This window comes from Acanthaster planci, linkage group LG09 (genome assembly GCF_054643075.1).
Source record: "Acanthaster planci isolate LZ-2023a linkage group LG09, COTS_SCS, whole genome shotgun sequence".
Lineage (NCBI taxonomy): Eukaryota > Metazoa > Echinodermata > Asteroidea > Valvatida > Acanthasteridae > Acanthaster > Acanthaster planci.
This window is the reverse complement of record NC_141785.1, coordinates 9,772,413-9,797,993: the sequence shown is the minus strand read 5'-3', so window position 1 is coordinate 9,797,993 and position 25,581 is coordinate 9,772,413. Positions and strand designations below refer to the sequence as shown.

General features: G+C 42.5%; 1 protein-coding gene across 5 annotated transcripts in view; it reads left to right on the top strand.

The window, feature by feature from the left end:
* The window catches only part of ppp4c (protein phosphatase 4 catalytic subunit), a 37,410-nt gene that overhangs the window by 6,356 nt on the left and 5,473 nt on the right, over positions 1-25,581 (top strand). For 2 of the 5 annotated variants that reach the window (XM_087141700.1, XM_087141698.1), the window contains exons 1-9: positions 11,940-12,003; positions 17,048-17,093; positions 18,143-18,214; positions 20,098-20,200; positions 20,870-20,971; positions 21,782-21,955; positions 22,809-22,935; positions 23,663-23,852; positions 25,282-25,360. In XM_087141700.1, coding sequence (XP_086997826.1) covers positions 17,068-17,093; positions 18,143-18,214; positions 20,098-20,200; positions 20,870-20,971; positions 21,782-21,955; positions 22,809-22,935; positions 23,663-23,852; positions 25,282-25,360 — 873 coding nt within the window. In that variant the 5' untranslated portion in view covers positions 11,940-12,003; positions 17,048-17,067. Of the gene's footprint in view, positions 1-1,738; positions 1,873-2,766; positions 2,860-11,939; positions 12,004-12,676; positions 12,749-17,047; positions 17,094-18,142; positions 18,215-20,097; positions 20,201-20,869; positions 20,972-21,781; positions 21,956-22,808; positions 22,936-23,662; positions 23,853-25,281; positions 25,361-25,581 lie in introns of those variants that run through there. The other 3 variants (XM_087141699.1, XM_087141702.1, XM_087141701.1) reach the window with 3 other exon arrangements.

Here is a 25,581-nt window from a genome sequence, read left to right as displayed (position 1 = left end):
TTTGATTATTCCTTGGAGAGCATCAATGCTATCGGATGTCGTGCATGGAGAACTCCAGACACTGTCAGGGTCATCTTTGATTATTCCTTGGAGAGCATCAATGCTATCGGATGTCTTACTTGGAGAACTCCAGAAACTGTCAGGGTCATCTTTGATTATTCCTTGGATGGAAACGTGCAAAAATGAGTGAGGGTGCTGTTTATTTGGTAACTCATTTTCTTAAAGAGGAAATTGTGATTAAAATTTGTCTTTTTCCGCCTGCTATAGCTCCTCTATTTAATTTCAAATTTTAATCTTTTCGAAATTCCAAGCAATGCCAACATTTAATTGATTGTAACAAAGCGTGAATAAATAGAAACATTTCATGGAAATGTGAATTTTACCTTTAAACTCTTAAGTTACATGTATGTCAAAGTCCACACCCACCCATTTGTATATAAAAAACCCAACAAAGTCTGCTCTTCATAACACACCGTACTAAAAAATCAAAACATCTTAAAACATCATTGTTTCAAATGAGTAGACCTATTTCTTTGCTTTGCAGAGTCCAATGGAATCCAACTTTTTTACTGTGTGTTATTTATACTTGTATTACTTTAGTTATTTTTTCATCTCTCGATTTTACATGTTATTATTTTCATAAGCAGCTGATAACCAGCATCCCAGTTTATTCCCAGCAATGTCCATATGTTATTTATTAATATTTTTTCTGGTAGCATCTTAGGAGAGCCTCACGATAGTGATAAGTTTGCTTCTTGGTAATAATCCCTCACTCAGGGGTGTTATCAGTTTGTACCATGTAGCTATTTTATAATTTTCCATGTCCGTGTTTTATGCTTGTTGCCTGTTATCTTCGTCTTGATACATGTACCTGAGAAGAACTTTCGAAGTTACATGCTCGGCCTAATCAAAATGTTTGATGACATCCTCTCCCAGATCACTTCAAAAAGGCCTACCTTGGACATGCTGGAGAGCATCAATGCCATCTGCACTGGGCGTCTTGCTTGGAGAAGCCATTGTGATTGAAAGAACCGGCACGAAATGGGACAAGGAATCTCGCACAAGCCTGCAGGCCAGACATATCCGTGTACATATATACAATCATGTAGATGTACAATGTACATGTACACAATCCTGCAATACAAACGCATGGGGTATGCCTGGTTCCTTGTCAAGCCTTTGACTGAGAATAGGGTATTATTATGACATAGTCCGGTCATAAGGGACCAGGGAACTAGATCTGTCATTATCGTACAACCTCGTTCTCACAAGCACGATCTTGCCGCGCCATATTGGTTGCCTTGCAACGCTAGGGAAGGAACCTCGAAGGAATGCGCACGCAGCCAATGGAGTCGAGGTTAATCATCGACTGCCGCCGAAATTTTAAGCGTAAAGCACGGCATGTATGGTGTACTATTTACCATGAAGCAAAGGGCGACAGCACGCGTCGCGTCGTGCGTCGGGACGTGCTTCAGTCGACGCGATGCACGACACGACAGCACGATGCGACGGAAGGGGCGACGTTTAGGCAGAAAAAATGCAACAAGGAAGGGACCTAAGACGGGCGACGGCGCGACGCGTCGTGTGTTGACAAACGAAATGGCAAGAAGGCGACGGTTCGGACCAGACGGCACGACGCAAGGGAGCCGTCGTGCCGTCCGGTTGCGTCGCCTGGAGGGAGGCAAGAGAGAGAGAAATGTTTGTCGTAAATAGTACACCATAATTTTTAACTTTGACCCTTGATCGTTTCACATACTTGTTTGATCGATCCACCATGCCTGACTCTCATTTTAGCAGTAGAACTAGAAGATGTATTCGTTTTTGTAGTTGCGCCGAACTCCACTGGAAAGAAGAAATAATATCCTGACATCGGTAAAGTGACGTGTATATGAAATAGTACCATTTGTTGTTACATAAATGAATTAACAAAATATAGTTTTGTTGGGGTAGATCGTTTTTCTCGATAACTCAGTTACTCTAGACGTAACTTTACTCGTTAACGGCCTGACGTTACGGCTATAGCCTATGTAATATTTCTGTCTCTCCCTGGCCCTGCACGAAATCCCACAGAACTGAATGTAAATAATAAATGATTTACAATGTACAATTCCTTAATATTTTTCATAAGAGACGAATTGATTCAACATTATTTTGAGGGCGGGTATACCTATGATGAAATCTGCTGTATACTCCAAATTAGACATGACCTGAGTTGCAGGTAGGTTCACAGAAATATTTTAAACAGTAACGTTACTTGTTAGCCCCATAAATAATGCTGATATGCTGGACAACCTGTTCTCATTGGTCTATCCACCATGGCATACACACCCACAAAAACCAACATGTCACATTTTCTGAAACTTAAACCAGGTCGTAATTGCCCCCGAACAATACATTTAATAAACAGTTTGTTATCCACAGCACTGCCTAGTATTTCTGTATTTCAAGGTGAAATTGAGAGGACAAAATGGAATATCTGTATCGGTTGGCAGATTTCTTTCTACAACTTGATGAAAACAAGTCAGCACATTTTTACAGTATGCAAATTAGAATTAGACTGTAGATAAGTTGGCCTGAACATTTTTGCTGAAAATGTTTTTCCCAACAAAACACTTGGTTGAATTCTCAGAAAGGCGACATTTTCTTGTCAAGGGGCAGGGGTAGTCTAGCATTATTGGTGGGATTTGTACTTGCCTTATTAGGAAAAGATCCTCAGAAGTGAATGGAATCATCAGATTGTCATTTGTTAAACCCCGGCTTTTGCAGGTCCTATGCAAATCTTTTGATGGGCGACACACGACTGTCGACGCACGATGGGTGACACACGACGGGCGACGGAAAATGGCATGTTTGGAACTGGTAAATGGCAGAATTGGGACACAACAAAAAGCAAAAGACGACGGACGACGGCAGATATGGAATTCCATATAGACCTGGAGGAGAAAAATACAATGGACTGCCAACTCCAGCGGGCGCAAGTCGATCTTGCGTCAACCAGAAGTGCTGAAGTTACCGGCACAGACAACTTCCGTTTTGCTGTTTTCCGTGTGTTAAATTGTGCAAGTAGCACAATGCGTAACACAGAAATACTAAAAAAAAAGGCATAAATTTCCAGGTAGTAATTGTACAGTTGATGGAAGCAGCGCCTAAAGGCACAAATAGGGGGTTGAGGTTTCATGGCATAACGAACATAACACACTTATGCTGTCTGTCCCATCCATACGTGCCCATTTTGCTATTTTATCCAAAACATGAAGAATTCCAAGGCAAAATTACGAGCGCTGCGACGCGTGACGGTCGCAATCGTTAATTGCAAGTTAACACCTGTTGAAAGGTCAACCTGAAGTTTCCTCTGCCGGCAACTCCGGCCGACGGAAGATGTATACACGCAATGCACAGGGCGCCCGCAGGAGTTGGTGGTCCATTTTATTTTTCTCCTCCAGGTGTAGTATGCTGATGGCAAGCGTTATTGAAATTTGTTTGTACGCCAATGGCGATGCTGTGACACGTGCAAAGTGTCGGCTATAAACACAGCGTGGTAATTTATCTTCTCACTCAGTATCACTGAAAACCTGTCTTTTGGCGACATATTTCAAATCATTTATTATCTTGGTCATTTTTTGATGAACGAAAAAGTGTAGTGAGAATATTTTCAGCAATGAGCAAGAAAAAGAATAAAATTCGAATTGACAACCGTTTTTGTCATGCATTGAGCTAGCTCGCGCGCCTGGCAGAAATTTACCCACAATGCTCGGCACGTTAACTGTGACCTTGTGTGACATATTTACTTCACTAAAATCTGTGCAAACTGTGCAAGGGCGCTGTGCGACGAGCGAAATGTTTTGTTGCCATGTGCATTGTGGGTATATTGTAACGGGACTGTTTGCCAGTCTCATATTTTGATATCATTTGCATTGTGGGTAAGACCAAACGTGAGTAAGGCTGTGTCCAAATTATGTGGCTGTGGCTAGCAATTATACACGAGTCTATGGTAGTGGCCGTGGCCGGTTCCCATTGAGTAGTGTTTAATTTCAAGCCACAGCAAAAGCTAGGTCTAAATCTTAAACTCCATTGGAAATATGCAGACACGCCAACGATAGACCAAGGCCGTTTTCCAATACTCAACTTCGGTCCGTCTCAACCTTCAACTGTTTTTTTACTAGCTGACTTTGAAGCTGTAAGCGCAGTCATCAGTCTAATAGTGCCACAGAAGATCAAATAAGATGCAAGAAAGCCAAAAATTACAGTAATCCAATGTAATTGAAACACCTCAGACCCACAATCGGGGATTGGTTTTGGGAACGAAGCCTGAACGGAGACGAAGTTGAGTATTGGAAAATGACCCTAGCTGTAGCTCAGAAAGCCCATGTCGATGTTAGACACAGCCTCACCTGAGCTATGGATTCCAAGGGTTGATCATCCGTGTAAATAAACCACAGGGCCACTGTATATAATTGTATGAAATAAACCATTCGTTTTATGTCTGTCTTTCTGTTGTCAATCCACAATTCTTTGTGCTCTCCTCTACACAACCCAAACAAATACATGACAGAGAAATGTTATAAATTTGCTTCAGTTTCCAACTAAAGTGGTCTAGGGCCCAACTGATCCTGCCCAAATTGGAACAAGCTGAGGTAACCAATGGAATTTAATATCAAAAGTTGGGCGCATTGTAAGTTGGGCATACAAACTAAACAAACAACATGTCTGCCTCTACAATCATGTGGGACAATACAGGCGATTCACAAAAGTGCACCTCCAAGAGTTTGCAACGTGTTGGCCGATCACGATGTGTGAAATCTGTCAATCAAAGATTGAAAAGGGTCGACAGATTTCGTGCGTTGTGATTGGCCAACGCGTTGCAAACCTTTGGAGGCGCACTATTGAGAATCACCCGTGTTGCCTGAAAAAGTATGAATGTATAGCCTAGTTACTCCTTGCTTTATTACCATACATTTTACACGAAGTGTCTCATTCCATGTCAACTCGGCTAAGTTCTGAGTGGTTTTTGTGAATTTTTGGAGTCAAATGTGTTTGGCTTTTATAACGCGTTCAGTGTTGGCGCAGCCCTCTAATGCATTAATGTGATGGGCCTTCCTTCTAACCAGTACTGTCAGTAGCATCTTAAGAGAAAAAAATTTGCTTTAAATTTTACAGAAACTAAAATTTTAAAATTTGACCTGGACCAAGTTGATCTAGGACCAAGTTGAATTTGGAACGAGTTAACCTGGGACAGAGTTGACATGGGACTGACTTGACTGAGTTCAATTGAAACCGAGTTGACTCAGACTTAGTTGACTGGAATTCCTAGTGCAGTCCACTGATTTGGTGCACTTTAATGTTCCGTCGACTCTTGTTGTTGGCCAAGAATTTCATCGTAACTTTCCACTACCGCACCAACTACGGTGTTTGACGAACTCTCAGAGTTGTGGGGTTCGACGTCAAACCCCACAGCCTTGGGGATAGGGTTTGATGTTCACTGTGTGGCATACGTCGAACCCCACAGTTCTGAGAGTAACTTTCCAGCAGGTACGTAAACTCAAAACTTCTGAACAGACATGTTCAGAGCTTGATAAAATTTTAGTTTCTGTAAAACTCTGATCGAGTTGATTGCGGACAGCAATTACTTGAGAACAACTTGACTAGTGACAAAGTTGACCTGTACTCTTCACTAGGATGATGTGTGGTCAGGGGCATGTAAAATAGACTTCACACACATCCTCTAAAAACCGGAGATATTGAAACAATATACTTAAACTTAACTTAAAACTGGAGAGATATTGAAATGTTATACCAAACTTATACTTAACTCATACAAGCGCCAGAAAAGCCGTCGACACCAAAGACAACAAAGAAATAAATGCTTTTCTGATCGTCATTTGGGTACCTACATGTACATGTATAAGTTCGGTATATCATTTCAATATCCTTATTAAAAGGAAATCCTTATGAAAGGAAATAAAATCAACTTTGATCTTTGGAAAACACGCACTGTAAATTAAAAGCAATAACACTTAAACTGTCAACAAAAAAACGGCTAAAACTAAACTCAACAGACAATAACATTAAATAGATGCCCAATAGTTACTCCTTGTTCTGGTGGTTGTCTCAGAATTTACTCAAAATGGAGAGACAAAAATTTAGAATGACAAGATGTGGTTGAGTGTTCATCTGTTATACCAGGTTTTTACAGTCACTCTAGTGTACTGACTGGCACTGTAAACAGGTAATGATGGTGGTCGTCCTGCTCACACTGTGCATCTTGCAAGAAAATCTGTTGCATTCACTGCATAGACGTCTTGTTTGTCTCCTGTCACCTCGGGGACAGAAAGCACAATTTCTCTGTGGCCGCAACTCGTGGGGTTTAGCAGGTGCCGTGGTTGGATAGTGGACAACAAATCCTGCCACTTCCATGGCTTTCAGCACATTCTTCGGCAGTCGTTGGGGCTGGGCCAGGCGCATCATCACCTGTGGGTTGACCAAGGCCCTGACAAGCTGGTGGATGAAGTTGTCGCGGGTTTTTTGCTCACCATGCAGATTCGGATTCATTTGAAGATAGATGATGAAGCTGTTGATAGCAGCACAGTTCAGAAGGTGGTAAAATACCGCCATAGGCCAGCGTCTAGTGATGCGGGCACAGTTATAGACGGAGCACATCTGATCAAGTGTGTGTACGCCAGCCTTGGTGGCATTGTAGTATGTTAAGATATCCGGTTTCTTCGAAGTGGGGTGTGTTGCCGTATCATGATGCATTGATGATAGGAGCAAGATGTTCTTCCTGGGTTTGGGCACATATGAAACCAGAGTCGATGTGTCAGAGAACAGAAATTGTGATGATTTCGTTGCCCGATTCTCTATGTTCCTCTTTCGCATCTCCAAGGGAACCTCACGGCGATTACCTTTGATTGTGCCCACAAGAGTCATGTTCTTTGTGTACAGGTAGTTAGCCAAGTCATTGCTGATGAAAAAATCGTTGGCAGTGATGTTCCGTCCTGTCCCAAACAATGGCTCAGCAAGTTCCTTGACAACTCCGGCCCCCAGCTCGCGTGTTACCTGGTCGGATAGCTTCCCAGTGTGGGGCTGAATGTTGTGAAGGTAGTGGGATGTGCTGTCAACTGATGCCCAAAATTTCAGTCCATATTTTGTTGACTTTGTCGGCATGAACTGTCGAAAGGAACACCGTCCTCGAAATGCAATGAGCTGTTCGTCGATGGTCACACTTTCAGAGGGGCTGTAGTGACGGCGACAGGCCTGAGCAAACATCTCAAAGATTTCTCTAATCGGAGCAAACTTGTCTGTGGATCTTCTCTGGGCCCGAGTCGCCTTGTTGTCAAATCTGAGCATGGTCAGGATGTCCTGGAATCGTGTACTACTCATGGTAGCCAGGCAGAGTGGTTTGCAGAGGAATCCTTGGCGCCAGAAAGAGCGTACTCTTTTGTGGCCTGAATTTGTCATTCCAAGGTACAATAAGAGACCCAAGAAGGCATGCAGCTCCATTAATGCCACATTCACCCACTCCCTTCCTCTCTTCATTGCTCCCTGGGCATTAGTATGTTGCAAGATGATATGCAACATGGCCGCTGGAAAAAACAGTTCAAAAATCTCCAATGGCGTGGTTGTTCCACCGACATTTCTGGGGCCAGCTCTCTGGGTCAATATGTTGGGCCTTGCCACTTTGGCAGTAGGGCTTGGATCGCTGGACCAAATGGTTCCATCTGGTGCCATTGTTTGTGTCCCTTTGACCAGTGCTGGTGGCTGGGCTGTTGCTGCTCGTGGCCGGATCACATGGCCCTCTGCACGGGGAGAGGGTTGTTGTCCTTTCAGCAGACTTTTTGCGGTACGTTTCTTTCTCGGCGGCGGCGCCACATCAGAATCATGACTCTCTGTGTCGCAGTCCGTAGTGATGTCACTCTGACTTGAGTGACTGGAGGGTTCATATTCAGAGCCACTTCCTCCTGAAGATGAACTCCAGGAACTGTCAGACGTATCAGAGTCATCTTGGATATCATCAGCACGGGACATCTTGCTTGGAGAACTCCAGGAACTGTCTGAGTCATCTTCTTGGAATATGCCTTGGAGATCATCAGCACAGGACATCTTGTTTGGAGAACAACTCCAGGAACTGTCAACATGGTCAGGGTCATCTTTGATTATTCCTTGGAGAGCATTAATGCCATCGGCACTGGACATCTTGCTTGGAGAACTCCAGAAACTGTCAGGGTCATCTTTGATTATTCCTTGGCAAGTATCAATACCATCGGCACTAGACATCTTGCTTGGAGTTGGAGAACTCCAGGAACTGTCGGGCTCATCTTTGATTACTCCTTGGCATGCTTGGAGAGCATCAATGCCATCGGCACTGCGCATCTTGCTTGGAGAACTCCAAGAACTGTCAGGGTCATCTTTGATTACGCCTTGGCATGCTTGGAGAGCATCAATGTCATCGGCACTACAGATCTTGCTTGGAGAAGCCATCGTGATACCGTGACAGAATAAACCGGCAGAATACTGACTGCTGCACGAAATGGGACAATGAATCTGTCACGCATACGGCGTGCAAAGCCATGCATGCACATGTAACACAACGTTACAATGCAACACAAACGTATATCCCTGGTCCCATCCCATGCCATTAACAAAAAACCATACAAGGGTTCGGGGGACTAGATCAGAGCACACAACGCACAGTACGGTGACCATTAATCAACACTCCAGAAATGTGTGTTACACAGTACCTGTGCATACATGTACTGTACATGTACATGTTATGGACGAAGTATAGAAAAACTGTACATGTACAGTGCATGTACATACATGTACATATGTCATGTATAAATGTACTGTACGTGTTACATGCAAGCTACAAATTGAAAAGTGAGGGGGTGGAAACTTATAGCCAAAAACCAGTGTTGTAGTCGAGTACTTTTTTCCGAGTACTTTGACTGCCGAGTACAAAGACAGGGCGAGTACTTTGCCAGCCGAGTACAAGTACTGGTTTCCGAGTACAAGTACTTGCACTTCCGAGTACGAGTACAAGTACTTCTAATTCCGAGTACGAGTACAAGTACTTCTAATTCAAAAGTAGTTTTATCTTAAATTAGAGACTCTAAGACCTGCCACTGTGTAAAAGAAACACCGAATGCAGATGACATAGCCAAAAAAACAAGTGATCTGGCTAGCAATGTCACGGTCACTACACGTGCGTTGCAGCAGTTGACACAACGTGCACGGCGCGGCGAAGTCTATTTTCCAGACTCAATTATTCACATGCCTGTGATTTTCTGTATACTGGGTTCGTTGTTAGAATTTTCGGGTCCAGGAACCAGACTACTAATGCCCAAGTAAATCGCGGGACATTCTGAAGTACCACAATATAATTTGCGTACGTGATTGGTTAAATACGCGCACAGACGGCGAATGGGTCGTATACGTTAATGGTCCCTCGTTCGGCCTTCTCTTTATCAGAACCGTATCGAATATCGGGTCATTGGAGTCGATATTTTTGTACCTTATTTTACGGCCGTGGTAAGTTAACTTAAAGGATTTTTTTATCGAGTACTTTTAATCGAGTACGAGTACTTTGATGCTCGAGTACAATTTTTGGATGTCAAGTTCCGAGTATTTTGTAGCCCGAGTACAAGAACTGTAGTTCGAGTACGAGTACTTGGACGTCCGAGTACTAGTGCGAGTACGAGTACTTGAGTAGTACTCGAGTACGAGTACTACAACACTGCCAAAAACTTAATGCTAAACGGCGTTACAAACTGGGAATGGAAAAGTCAGAGGTGGAAATGTGTAGCAAAAAGTGGTACACCATAGACTTCGGTAGAACTCAATGCTGCACAGTGTTACAAACTAGGAATTTCATAGTCAGTTGCTTCCTCAGCTTCCTCAGTAGCAAATACATGTACATTGTCCTCGTGTACGGAAGCGTATAAGGGCCACTTGCAATTTTTTTTCGAGTTATTATCTCGCCCGGGCGAGTTAAAGGGTAAATGCCTATCTCGCTGCAGCGCGTTATGCGATGTTGCCGCGGCCTTAAATTGAAATCCCGCTGCTTCAAATGCTTCAGTAGTTTCATATATCTTATTTAGCATGTCGTTGTACTTATATATATATAAGGGTGGAATGCTGTAAAATTCAGTGGGTTTCAGATAGCCTTAAACAAAGCTTGATTCAATCAAACTTGCTTTCCAACACAAAAGAAAACAAAAGAATCTCTTTTGGGGTTTGAATTTCCATATCCGGAAGTTGGGAGGACTACTTCGACTCCCTGGTAGACTGCCTGTTGAAAGGATAACTTAGCCTTTTCATTTTTACTTGTACAAATAATCCTATTTACATAAGCGCCCCGAAGGGGACCCTGACAAGGAAGAAAAAAGAAAGAAAAAGAAAACAGTCAAAGAAATGAAAAGTAGAAAAAAAATAGAACATAATTATTTGCTTGAGAAAAAAAGAAAATCGACCGTCTTCCTGCAGTTAAATGTTATTGTTTTAACTGCACGGTTCCCCCCCCAAAAAAAATCCTGACGACATCCATGCATATTTTTAGCCAATGTTTGTTGCCATTTCGGACCAAACCTCGAAGTTGATACCATTCTAAAACAAAAATTTGCTGTGATTTAAGAGATTTCAACAGGCAAAAAGAAAACTGAAATGAAGGTGAAAAGGAAACTAACACACACTTTTCAGTTTGAATGAAATCCCCAAGCTCTTTGATCTCCACATCGATCCATGTGTTAACTCGACACAAACCACCCATACAGCGCAGGGCGCTAGGAAGGGCAAATACACGACATTTTGGGTCGAGAACTATTGGACGGAGTCTATTAACATCTGAACACGGGTCGACACTTTCGAATCGGTGCACATGACACGTGTACACTATATTCGGAGGTTAGCGTAGTAATCAAAAATGCTTTGATGAGCGTCCAAAGCTGTGAGGTGTTTCATGCATTGCTTTGTAACTGTTTTTGGTCTCTTGAGGTACTATTATAGATTAATAAATTTCGACTGATGAAATTTCAAATTTGAATTTCAAGTCTGTTTGCTTCTGTTTGGCACTTGGGAAATGTAGGAATGAATTAAAAACAGTCTACGCCTCATTTGAATGTGGAAATTCACCCCACAAAATAAGATTTTGATACAAGATTGATACAAGTCTACGAGTATTTTATGAACTCGGGCTAACATGAGCAATCATGTAAGTATATCTTTTGCTAATATGTTCATATGTCGCAGCCTAATAAAAACACCTTAACCCAGTAGGCGTGGCACAAGTATATACAAAATATATTCTTAAAAATCGTGATGCTCTGCTCAGCAATGGGGCTTTCAGTTTTGCACTGTTTTCCAAACTTGTCTTCTGTTTACATTAGTCGAGTAGAAATTAATTGATATCTTGATTGCACAATTTTATTTTTAATTAAATATTTTAATTTTTCTCCCTCTGGAAAGCAGTAAACACCATTTGAATAAAAATTTACAAAAAATGGGTATTTTGCTGGGAAATATCCCACATTTTTCCTTTTTATAGTTCTATGTTTCAGGCAACTTTAATTATATTAAGGTGATCCCAAGTACTTTGATTAAATAAATTTGAAACAAAATGGTGGCTCATCAACTTGTTTTCCAGTCGACTTATTTCAGTGTGGGTGAAAATCCTGTATTAAAATAATTTTTATTTAATACTCCAGGTTTTTTCGTGCTATATACTTTTACTCCGAGTAGTTCGTGTCAGTGTGCTGTATGAACGTCCTGCGTTGCTTAGTCATGGAACATTTTTTGTTTGATGAAGAAAGATACATCCGGGTTGTAATACCACGATATAAAAAGACAATTTTTTTTAAATTGGTATTTTCAAAAACTATGCAACTTGTAACTATTGTGGTGAGCTACTCGATAATAATATATTTCTCGAAATATCTCAATGCGTCACAAAGTGAAACAGCGCCACCATTTGATTTCACACTCCACAGTCGATTTCGGGGGTTTCGTAAAATTGTAAGTGGATCTATTTTGCAGGATTTTACTTTAAAAGCAAACGTTCGTCTTATTTGTCTTTGTTTTCAACGTGTACTGCTCCTTGAATTTGTCAGAGACACCTCTGTGTTTATGTTTGTCTTTGTCTTCATTGAAAAGTGGACAAAAATTTGTTTCAAAACTCGGACCACCACGATAATGTCATGCATGTACATGTACAGTACATATATGTACGTACATGTACACTTCATCATCCTCCCTTAGTACTGTACAGCCCAGTATTGTACATGCGGAGCGGTGTTGCATTTGTGCCGCGTACCATCCCCTCCTTCCTCCATGGTACCATGTACCACGCTTGCCTGCCCCTGCTGGGGTGTATGACTACTCGGCAATGTAAGGGAGGCTCATAAATTTTCTTGAAGTTTGTTTTTGAAGTGATCTTGAAGAAAATGTCATAAGAAACATTTCAATCAAAGTTTGGAATCCATCGGACTCTGCAACCAAAGCAAAGAAATATTGATTTAAAGTGGGGATGTTTTTTAGATTTTTTAGATGTTTGGGATGTGTTTTGTATATGTGTGTTATGCATTGCAAACTGTAATAATTTTGTACACAAAAATGAGTGGATTCTACCCGAAAAGCTCAAAATTCATATATTCATAATATCTTTGTTCCTACATGTAGCTCTACTAAGTGGAATGTTAGTATTCCTCTTTTTCAATTTTGGACGGGATCGTCATACTAAATCTCCACGTCTGTACATAAAGTAAGGTTGAAACGGTTCTCAAAAATTCCAAAGACTCACCAAAAATTACTCTATCACCACTTACTGGCTTCCGTAAATGCCTACGTCTAATGGTCGGGGCTTCTATGATATTTCTGACTTCAAAATCTGTCAAAATCCGACTGTTTTCGCTCGACACACGCACAGCACTTGAACATTTCGCAACCTGCACCTTTCAAATGCACATATTTAGATTTAGAATATAACTCTATGGGCGAAACATGGTCCTCCCAGAAACACGTATGAGTGGCCTGTACGTGGTCTGGGCACAAGACTTGTTGATTGTGACGGTTGGGAGTGCTACCAACCACTGTTTCCTGGTCAATACGTCTTATGCCCTGACTACATTTGGGCCTCTCCTGCGGTTTCGTTAGAGGACCATGTTCACCCATATTTCCTCAGTATATGTGATCCTAATGCTGGGAAGACGTCAACTTGTACGCCGATCAACTTGTATGCATATTGGTAGACTTGTACAGTGACCAACTGGTATGCAAGCCAACTCGTATGCAAGCCAACATGTACACTGACCAACTCGTACACCAACCAACACAAATATGCAAGAAATTATTCTTACTAATACATATATAGGGATCTCGCAAAGCAGAAATGTATGTGACACGATGGGTTTTTCAACGGTATGGCGCGGGGATGGTATCCTCTGAAAAAGTACACCTAAAATTCCTGTAGTTTCAGTTCGCAGGCGCTTTGTGAAATCAAGAACCTTAGAACACAAACCCCTACAGCTCTCTTTAGAGCAAAACATTTTCAAAAGAGATGCTGCATTGCAGAAAGGATTTTTCCAGAACCACATTCCCCCCTCCCAGAAAAAAAATTTTTTAGCTAAGAAATCAATCAATCTGAAAAAAAAAATTGATAGTTGAAATACCACCTAAAAATCTTAAGAAAATAATTAAGAAAAATATTTGCCTAGGTACATAAAACATTTTTCAAAATCCCAGCACTGTTTTTTTTTTTGGCGGTCCAGGTTGCTTGGGAAGAAAAGCTGCCCAGTACTCTCGCGTCAAATATCTTACGCATGAAAATGACTTTCAGAGTCTCAGAGCAGAAAGCCAAACGTCTTCCTAGTTTGATGGCGAGTGTATGAACTCAAATACGCATGCAACTACGTGGCATATGGGTTGGTTGGTGTACGAGCAGGTTGGCATATGAGTTAGTCGATGAACGAGTTGGCATGTGTAGGAGTTGGCATGCGTACGAGTTGACCAGCATACCCTAATGTCAGTTTACTCCAAACTAGCAACTGGGTGGAGTCTGGCATCAATATACTGTCATACGTATAACGGATCCCTCCACAGACTGATTGCGCTCAGTAAGTCACATGACCAACGTCCCCCATAGGCCATGGCAAAGTGTGTCATAAGTGTCACTAACCAAAAAGAAAGCTGACTGTCAGTGATATACCCAGCAAGAAATGAGACCGAGGGGTACCCCCCAACATGTCCAATCCCTATACACATTCCAGACTATTGTTACTGAACACATCCCCCAAGATGTCTGAAAGGAATTCCCCAGATTCCTGCGAGACAATGACCAACACAAAGCAGGGGGTTCTCTCCGTCTCATACCTTGCTGCATATGGTCAGAGAAATATTCAGACTACTGATGTGCTGAGTGCTATACCGAAAATTGACTTTATTTTGGGTAAACAATGCCTAAAACACTCATTGCTATGGGAGGATGATATTTTGTCAATATTTTATACCCACTATTGGTCAGGTGATGTTGCGGTTGCAATAAGTCTATCGTGGAGTAGGTCTACCTCGCCACTTGAAATAGGGCCCAGGAACTATACCCCTCATAATCACTGGCTAGTCTGGCTACGAGGTTGAATTGAGTGCACATACTCTGTAGGTGGCTACACGGACGTGTATAATAAAATCTGGACTCGCAATGCCCTTAATCAGCTTATAGAGTCATTGAATCCACTCGCAGCCATTTTACCGAGCCGAATACAAAGCTTTCCTGGTAATGCCCGCCTTTGTTCTTCCTGACGTCAATAGTAGGGAGCCAACCCACGCCTTTGTATTCGGCTCGGTAAAATGACCGCTGGTTGGCTTCTTTTTCATACAAAGGCGTTGCAAGTCCAGTTTTTTTTATATACGTCCGTGGGTGGCTACAGTACACAATACAAGGTTATGCTACATCCTTGAAATCGCAGTGCCAATGAATTGGAGTCATTATGCACAGTGAATTAGATTTTTAATGGGAATGTCCAGAGGGAATATCCTGTACCCGGCTGCACGGCTACGAAGTCAAAGCAGATTAAGAACGACATATTTACTGTGGGTAGGCAGTCAACCATGACGCTGTAGCAGACTATAAGATAACATGCCAGTGGTGGGGTATTTTGCTTTTTTGCCCAGATGACTGATCTGGATGTAGATGTGGATCTTTGTGAAACAGCCACGTTGACAAACGTACAGTCTTATGCATAACGGGATAAGCAGTGTGTTTACAGTTTTCAAAACGTTGTATCCTGACCGTGACACTGTGCTTCAAGAATTGTTCTTGGAAGAAGAAATACGTACATGTAAAACCTTTGCTGTCATGGGCCTTGTCAGTCCATATTGTCCTTCCTCCATGGTTTAGTATACTGTATCTTGCCAGATAGATTGGGGTCTACTCCATACATGTATTTCATTGGTTCTTAAGTTAAGTTCCCATAGGTACGATCTTGCCTCACCATGTTGGTTCAAACAGTGCCTTGCCCGATCTAACCCCTGGTATTATAAGATTTAAACCCTAACAGTCCTCAATCCTCCAATTTCATTATTGATTTACTTACACCCTAGGTTGTTGGGGTTAAATATTCCTTTGTTTGGGATATTTAAATTAGGACTTAAGTCAATATATTCACGGGCGACACAGATTTATGCGTGCGTGACGTGCAGGAGAATACGTGAGCGTGAGCATGCAGCTTTTGAAGTATTCATGCGAATAATTGTACATTTATATATGTTCATCCTGAATAGCCAGTCAGTGTCATTTTTGTATTCTACACAACCAGGGGCTAGTGAGGAAAACAGGCAGTAGGGCTGAGTCAATTCCAATAATTCACTAATATTCAAATATTTGACCTTCATTTGGATTGAATATCCAAACATTCGGTCTTACCGACCAGCAGATTTTTGATGATTAACCCTAACCCTCATCAATCCTCCAAAATTTTTCGGACAGTTTTGGTGGATTTTGGAGGATCGAGGGTGAATGGCAAAAGTGCATGGCTTATTGCGAAGGATGCCATGCATGAAGGTCGTGGGTTAGACCTTGAGTTGATCTTGCTCAGTCATGCACAAATTCAGCCCGATATTTCTTTTGAATCAACCGCACTGCTCAAGAATGCCATTCTCACTGCCTCAACATCATGACAGGAATTGCCGGAGGATTTTGAAGGATTGAGCCAGTAGGCACACCTGCAAGTAACATTTTCAAGAAATTTTGGAGGATTGGGCGAGAATTCAATCTTTTCACCCCCCCCCCAAATTGGAGGATTCGGGAGGATTGAGGAGGGTCCCTAGCAAAAAGGGCCCAGGGGTTAGGGTTATGCCATACAAAATCAGCTGCAAAAATGCACACAATTGTGCAAAATAATCACTGTAATAGCTTTTCATGTCTAGGAGTACCAGTTTCTCCAGCCAAGAGTTAGGAAGATTTAAGAGACAAACAATTCTTGTACTTCTTGCCCCCTTGAAAGTTTCTTTTCTATTTTTCATGAATAATTTACTTTTTGAATTGTAAGATTTTTTTTTTCATTTGAAAATGCATGTCATTCATAGTGCAATTTTTCTCAGTTAAAACAAAAGAAAATTCTCCCTTCCTTTTCATGAATTTGCATTCCAATATACAATTTCAGAAAACATATTAAAATATTCGATAATCGATCGAATATTTGGATATCTGGCGCAGCCCTAACACGCAGCCCATGGAGTCGAGGTTGGTTTTCAAGGAACCAGACAATTAGTGCCATGCATTGTTATGCATAGCAGGTTCAAAGTAGCCTGCAGTGGCAAAGGAAAATCAAGTTTCATACTGACATTTCGATGGAAGCACTGATACTTTTCAGTTTGAGCCACAGTTTTTGTTAGACCATGTATCTTCTCTAAGAAATAAATGTGGTGAGTACTGTCCATGATTAGCACACGAGTGCATCTTTCAGTATGAATGCCCTTAAGAAGTGGTAGGTAAATTCCGATTTGCATTCCTTTAGTGTCACAAAATTAAATTGCTGTGATTGTCTGCGTACCCTTTCCATTTCAGAACCATAGAAGGCTGTAAATATGGGGGACTGTAGTGATTTAGATAGGTAAGTATCGATGATTGAAATATTTGAATAGGAAGTGTTAGTAAAATTTTGGGTGCACAAGCCTTTTGATTGATCAGAGGTGTTTATGGCAATATTCTTTCCAGACACACCTTCTTGGGTTGAGTGTTTTTTTTACTATTGTATAAGTTTCTTGGCTTCCTTGGTTAAACCTTCATCATCTTCTTCCTGCAGTTCAATATGAGTTGCAAGTCTTGACCACTTTGCGCCCGATGACATGTAAACAAAGTCAGGCCGTGTGTATTCATAGCCATGGCTAACAGGTCTATACCACCTAGCCCGACCCCCTGCCCCCCCTTGCATCCAGTTGCCATTTATGCATTTATTTATTGTGGAAGGGTGTGTTTAACTTCAACTTGGCCGCTGTACACACGGTCAGTCGTGGCGGCCAGTATCTCTCCATAGGCACACCTGGGAGTGTTGAAAAATCTAAGGTTTGTGATGAGTGGGCATTTAACGCCAGCATTTATATCATTTGGCTTTTGTCAACAGTTGGCTGTTATATCTTGCCTTTTTCGAAAGTGGAAATTTTCTTGGCCACAGTGATACACATGGTTAAAGCTTCCAACTTGTTAAAAGCATCAAACTTGTTAAAAGACAATTGCCCCTTTGGTTTGTGTAATTTGTAAGTGTTTCTTTGATCAGCACCTCATTATTCAGAAGGGACCGTTGTATTTTAGTGTGGTTGATGTTAAGGAGATCAAGTACGAATGATGCTTTTTCTGTGTAGTTGTCCATGTTTTAGGAAGTGTATTGCAGGGGTGAGATTTCTCAGCTTTGTAGCTGATTTCAGCCTTTTTTGTTTTGGATTTCAGCTTTTTTTTTTCCTTGCTGTCTGTGTACAAAGTATAGGAGATTTCACAGTTCAGCTTCTTTATGCCTTTTTTCAGCTGTTTTCAGCTATTTTTGTCATTGGTCAATCTGACCCCTGGTATTAGGAAGGTATCGCTCCGGCAGTCTCCATTCTGACTCAAGGATCAAGATTGTTATCTCAACTCATTTCTTGCCCTTCTGTTTTGGTTTTGTGACAGACAAATAGAGCAGCTCAGAAGGTGTGAAATAATCAGAGAGAGCGAGGTGAAAGCACTGTGCGCTAAAGCAAGGTGAGTAGTTCGTACTCATGTGTAGAGACTGCAGAGTGTGAGGTGAAAGCACTGTGCGCTAAAGCAAGGTGAGTAGTTCGTACTCATGTGTAGAGACTGCAGAGTGTGAGGTGAAAGCACTGTGCGCTAAAGCAAGGTGAGTAGTTCGTACTCATGTGTAGAGACTGCAGAGTGTGAGGTGAAAGCACTGTGCGCTAAAGCAAGGTGAGTAGTTCATACTCATGTGTAGAGACTGCAGAGTGTGAGGTGAAAGCACTGTGCATTAAAGCAAGGTGAGTAGTTCGTACTCATGTGTAGAGACTGCAGAGTGTGAGGTGAAAGCACTGTGCGCTAAAGCAAGGTGAGTAGTTCTTACTCATGTGTAGAGACTGCAGAGTGTGAGGTGAAAGCACTGTGCGCTAAAGCAAGGTGAGTAGTTCTTACTCATGTGTAGAGACTGCAGAGTGTGAGGTGAAAGCACTGTGCGCTAAAGCAAGGTGAGTAGTTCGTACTCATGTGTAGAGACTGCAGAGTGTGAGGTGAAAGCACTGTGCGCTAAAGCAAGGTGAGTAGTTCTTACTCATGTGTAGAGACTGCAGAGTGCAAGGTTACAGGTAAGGGCAGTCGTAAGGATGAAGTCGGTTCCAAAGCATGATACAGACTAACCCGAGAAGACATCATTCCTTCTTTGGCACTATTGGTCATGAGCTGGAGCAAAAGAGGGCGCTATTGTCTTGGCAACGGAGGCTCCTTTCCTTTGGTTGGAACTGAACTTTGCTGGTTCACAGGCGACTAGGAAATGTGCGCGTCACGGTTGCGTCGCCACCGACAACATGAACACTCGCCATCGGCGTGGCTCTTTTCCACCAATGAGGGGCGCATCTGCTCAAGGTGGATACCAGTGCCCGCATTCCTGAACCAGAATTGTTCATGCATTTTAGCAACTCACAACACCCCATTTGTTGAAGAGACATGCTAAAATATTAATACCTTCTGCCCTCGAGCATGGTGCCACCTTTTGAGTTGGTATGCTGGAGTAATGGATTTTTGATGATCATTCTTTGGATAAATCAGAGCTGTGTTTAAAACAACATGGCTAAACTGCACGGGCCTAGAATTGTTTATTATCCTCGTCACAGTTACATTATTTTAAGGTAAAAAACCAAAAACTGGTTCTGCTTCTGGTTACACAACCGATCCTAAATTTTTGACACGATAGTAAAATTTGTATTGGTAAGTTAGAAAAACATGTATAAAAATTTCCCGTCTTCACAAAACACTTCTCAACCATTTTTTTCACATCTAAAAACATGTATCTTTTGTTGCCTGCTTACATTCGCCACATTTGGAAAGAAAGTGCTAGTTATTTTGGCAAGTTCCTTCGCATTTCACTGTCGAGGTGGTGAAAACACGCATGCAGTATTGCTCAATGCATAGAAGCATGCACTAGACCAGACACAAGATCATGCACAAGACTATGCACAAGACCAGACACAAGACCAGTCACAAGTAACAGTATGAACAGTGACAATTGAATGCTTTTGTTGCAGTTCAGTTTAAAAGCTATTCATGACTGGAGGCCTTGTGTTAGGCTTGTGATGGTCTTAAAAGGTCTCGACTAACACTCTCTGGGATACAGTAGAGGCGTAAACCCCTTGTACATTGCACTATATGTCCATCACATGAAGTATTTGGGCAGTGAGAGACTGTAATGCCACTCCTGGACAAAGACTAATTATTGACTTCACAATGTCACACCCAGTGATCAGCCCATACCAGACTTCATAACACCCCAGGCTATAACCAGTCAGTGATTGGCTAGGTACACTAACACGGTATGTACGATCAGCCGTTCGCCGGCTCCACACATTAATGGCTCTTTTTTTTTCCCCACTCAATTTCAGAGAGATTTTGATTGAGGAGAGCAATGTACAGAGGGTAGACTCACCAGTCACGGTTTGTGGAGACATCCATGGCCAATTCTATGACTTAAAAGAATTATTTAAGGTATGGTATGCCACCCTTTCTTTTTTTTGTACATTGATGGTCAATGCTGATACATTTTTGATATGAAATAAATTATATGGGAAAACTGACTAGGTGCTTATAAATAATTATAAAGATAAAGAAATTGACTGTAGTGGGATTTGAACCTGTGGCGTCCGGAATACTGTACCGCTGCTCTACCAACTAAGTTATCCAGCCCTATGGTGGTGGCTCTTCCCATTTGTCAATATCTTTGTTCGGCGGGGGCGAGCCAGAAGTTATTAAACCTGAAACACCACTTAGCCAGGGATCACGCCCCAACAACACGATACAACCTGGAAAGTGGTGAATGGCGATCACTCGGATAGGATACGGCTTTTTGAACATAAATCATGAAACTAATTGTACAGGGAAACGAACTAGGCGCTTATAAATGATTACAAACATGTTTTGATAGTATTGAAACAAGAAAATTAGTAAATGAGAGCTTTAGTTGTGTGCAACTCCTGTGTCCATTGAACCTAATTTACACATTTTTTTATCAGAATTTTTTGGCTCACCACCTTCCAACTTATCCACCCTTCCTTCTAGAAATGATTTTTAGGTTCTGCTTGTTAGGATAGGTTTGTTTTATGAACGTGTATATCATGTCTTTAAATGTTGACATTCCCTGCTCCCTTTTTCCATCAGGTTGGTGGGGATGTCCCAGACACCAACTACCTATTCATGGGAGATTTTGTGGACAGAGGTTTTTACAGCGTGGAAACATTTCTTCTTTTATTAGCACTAAAGGTAACGGTCCCATAGTCCCAAAAGGGTCCCATAGTTTTCCACCCCAAGCGATAAGTGTCAGAGCATACAATAGAAGAGCACTATTTTCATGTACACTTAGCGATAACACACAAATCACTTGTCCAGATAATTACCAGTGAACAATTTACTTGATGCAACTGAAAAGAAGTATTTCACGAGAGTGTGCTGCTCATTACTATGTCTGTGTCTGTGTAACAAAAAAAGGGTACCTACCATTGTGGCTGCGCAGAAGAGGTATTTTGTCTTTCAATCACGCACTGCTTTTCCTAGTGTACTGCTTTGTTATGGCTCTAATCATCCGAGAGTTCAAATTCAATCAGGACAGTTTGGAGGGTGTTAATGCTTTGATGCATGTAGAGCCCGGCCACAGTTGCTTTGTGCGAGGATTGATGCCTATGATTACGTGCAAACTGGAAGATTTGGGCAGAATTTGGAAGGTTGCCCGTAAAACTGGCTGCGATCATTAATTTGATGTCTCCAACGGTCGGCACTGCTCTGAGTAGGCCAGACATCTAACTCAGCAGTGCTTACAAAGAGTCATTAATCAGTGTTGTACTGGGGATCTCTTAAGACCATCACAAGACCCTGAAGGACTATTACAAGACTGTCGGCCTGGATTCCAGTCACAGGCCATGGGCAAATGAACTGCAACATTCTTTGACATTGTTCACCCAGTTGACCTGCATGGTCTTGTGACTGGTCTCATGAATGGTCTTGTGATTTGTTTCAACGACAGCACTACCAATAACCTCCTGTCATTACATCCCCTGCCCCCCTCCAATCTATTAGGTACGGTATCCAGACAGGATTACTTTGATCCGGGGCAACCACGAGAGTCGACAGATCACTCAGGTCTACGGTTTCTACGATGAGTGTCTACGGAAGTACGGCTCCATCACGGTCTGGAGATACTGCACCGAAATCTTCGACTACCTGAGCTTATCCGCTATCATCGACGGCAAAGTGAGTTCACGGATAAGAGATTTCCAGGATCCTCGTGCTCCTTGAGCCTGGCAGGGCTGTGGTCCAATCCATCGCAAGTCTGTGCGAGTCCCTGCGAATCCATCACAAGTCCGTCAAAAGTCAGCCAGTCTTAAGCCAAGTCACCAGCTTTTCGAGGCATCTTTGCCAATAGCATCCCTTTGTTTTCCTTCAGCCTGTCACTCGTGGCTGGGTCTGTGACTGGACTGATGGCGGGACTTGTGATGGACTTGACTACTGCCCACGAGTCCGGCATCTTACTTGGCCATCCACTACAAAATTTCTGTGAGATGTGGACAGATTTTGAAGAGTCATTGTTACTGATTTCTTAATCAACTGGGAACTGTCACATGGAATTTCTCACTTTGTTAGAAAGTGACGTTAGGAAGTGGGTATACTTAGTACCAACATTAACTCTTGGATTTTACTCATCCACAAATTTACTACAAAGGCCTTGAGAAAATTGGTTTTGCTTCCATTTTATGATTTCCAGCTTCAAAAGCCAGACTTGTTTATTGACATGGGAAAATGCTAAATGTGGGAAATGAATTTTAAAAAATTACCAGCAGGATATTGGTAAACAAGGCTTTGTCTTTGACAGATATATACAATTTCAGGAGAACTGTTTCAGTACTTTTCAAAAACTTCTGAAGCTCAGTTTCAACTCAAACCAACCTCCTGTTTAACCAAACAACCGTCTGTAGGCAACTTACAGTTCTTAACCTCTGAGATTGTTGAGGTTTGCCCGCCAGTGCTAACAGCAGTGGGCACCGTATGGTGAAATATTCTGTCTAATGTCGCAGTGGCATTGTTGCCGTTTCTGATATTTGGACAGATCTTCTGTGTGCACGGCGGTCTGTCGCCCTCTATAAACACATTAGACCAGATCCGTGTGATTGACAGGAAGCAGGAAGTCCCCCACGACGGTCCCATGTGCGACCTCTTGTGGTCAGACCCAGAAGGTGAGATGGCAAGTTGAATTTAGAATGAGCAAATAGCCACGGGCAAGCTTGAGCGACAACTGCTTTTCAAGCCACTGGTTGATTTTAATGAGTAACTCCATGCACAAAATATGCTGGGCACCAGGTGAAATTGACCAGTGGTTGACAAGTAGTCGTCATTCAGACGTACCCTAAGTTACTGTTACTCGGTTCTTATTGCATCTTGAGGACGCGGTGACTTGTTTATGTGTGGGTGCAGAGGAGTTCTGTAACTGATTGTAAAATGTCTTGCTTAGGAACACACAAGCACTTCATTGCCCTGACACGGTTCAGTGCTTTGATCCATGTGACTAGGTCATAGCATGGCCCATATTACATACACAAAGCTTCAGCAGCGCACGAAATCATGATTTCGAAACATGAGCCAGCTTGGCATTTCAACAGTGTGTGCTTAAAATGAAGCCCATCTCAGGTTATTTGAGAACACTGATATGTACCTGTGCAGTGGACCGTGTCTGTGCAGCAGTACACCAGGTCACATGCTCTGAACATGATTGAGCCGTTATGACATCGGGGTGCTGTGTTTACAAATGACGCTGTGATACGCCAAATTGGCTCATTGAAGTTTTGCTGTGAAGGTGGAGCCATTTCAGCCACGCATTTTTGTAGTCCTCGTTAAGTGACTGCCTGCTAAGATTGTTCGTGTTATGCCCATTTCTTCTTTCTATACTCCCCTTCCCTCTATCAGACACCCAGGGCTGGGGGGTCAGCCCCCGGGGTGCCGGCTACCTGTTTGGCAGCGACGTGGTGCAGCAGTTCAACACGGTCAACAACATCGACATGATCTGTCGGGCGCATCAACTGGTCATCGAAGGCTACAAGTGGCATTTCAATGAGACGGTGCTGACGGTCTGGTCGGCACCCAATTACTGCTACAGGTGAGCAACAGTGGAGAGATGGTGTGAATATGTGGCCGATTGTAGGCGTGAATGGGTAGCTAATGACAAAAGTGTGACATCTGGTAGGTAAGAACACCATGCAAGTTGTACAGTGAAAAGATATCTTGTTTTAGTTGCTGGGATCAAAAATTGGCTGCATTTAATGGTTTTGGCCCAACCAGTATGTATCAAATCGGGGCCATACCATGTTTGTCATCCATCCTTATGTTGGCCCTCTCTCATTCATTCAGTTGTTAACATTTTTGTCTACCTGCCAATGCTAGCCAGGTAGCCACGGCCAAAGTTGCAGGCATGGTCTTGTTATTCAAGTGAGATTCATACCAGCCTCCTTCAGAGTAACAAAGTGGGGCTCTGCCTTCCATTGGCATTCCTCCTGTGCTCCATTTCTCATTGCTGCTGGGCACATCAACATGGTTTTTATGATTACAGAGGCTTTGTGTATTTCATGGAGACCGTAAGCAGTAAGCACAGCAAAAGGACTTGGAGGAAAAATTTCCTTAACCTAGTGGCTCAGCAATGGAAATCTCACTGTGTGCCCAGATAATTCTTGTGCTAAGCACAGCAACCATGAAATGTTTGTCGTGAAGTACGCTTAGCATGTATCCTAACTGTCCCGAATCCTCCAATGGTTTGCACACACCTAAGGGAGTTTGTGTGCCATGGTGTGCAAAAATATTTTGCTTAACTGTAAGCAGCGCCGTGAAATTGGGCCCTTATGTTAGTGCTTTTGCACTTTGAGGCAATTTCAAGGGGCAACCTTTTGTCAACCACTGGACCCAGGATACACTTTGTGCATAGGTTTACCGGGGAAAATCCACCGGTGTTGGGCAAATGGTAGTTGCTTGAAATTTGCCATTGGATGAAGGCGTGGAAGCTGTAGGTGCTGTGTAGCCACACATCGCGCCTCATGTCACACATGCTTACCACATCAGTCAATGCAGCAAGCAGCAGCCGGATGCTTCTCAAAGCGGATGTGGCTTTTTATTTCCAATCACAAATACATGTTTTCCCATATGGGAAAAGGGACCTGGTTTCTTTGAACTCCCTTGATCTCCCCCCCCCGGTGCCATCGGTGAGGTCTTTCTGCCTTTGCTGATGATCTCAGCAGCTGGATAAATGTTGTAGCCTTGGGCAGGTCACTGTACCTCCACTTCTCTCTCTCTGCCAAGGGACATAAGTGGGTATCTGTGAAGACAGTGATGGTATAAATTCTGTTTGATCAACCATTAGCCCCCGAAATAGCTGCATCCAAGCCATATGCCCTCCAAGCAGCTTAGTAGATTTTAGGAATGTTTGTGGGTCTAGTGAGCAAGGATAATGTTAATCTTGTGTATTTGGGGTTGCGAGCACTCGGTAAATACCTTTTAGAATCGTTTACATTACACCTACCATGTTTCTTCTATATCAGGTGCGGCAACGTTGCAGCCATCCTGGAGTTAGACGAGCACCTCCAAAGAGACTTCACAATATTTGAAGCAGCCCCACAGGTAAAACTGTGCATTATTGGCCATCAGAGTTCAGCCTGGGACCTTTTTTTGGGGGGGGGTCAGGTTTTGAGGGATCTTGCACCAGTGGCCAGGAAACTCGTCAAATCCCTCTCTAGTTTATTTTGGCTTTTCGATGGATTCATTTTAATGGAGCAGGGATCATCTGCTTCTCGATCCAATAAATCCAAGGATTTATGCGCTTTAATTGATGCTCGTGAATG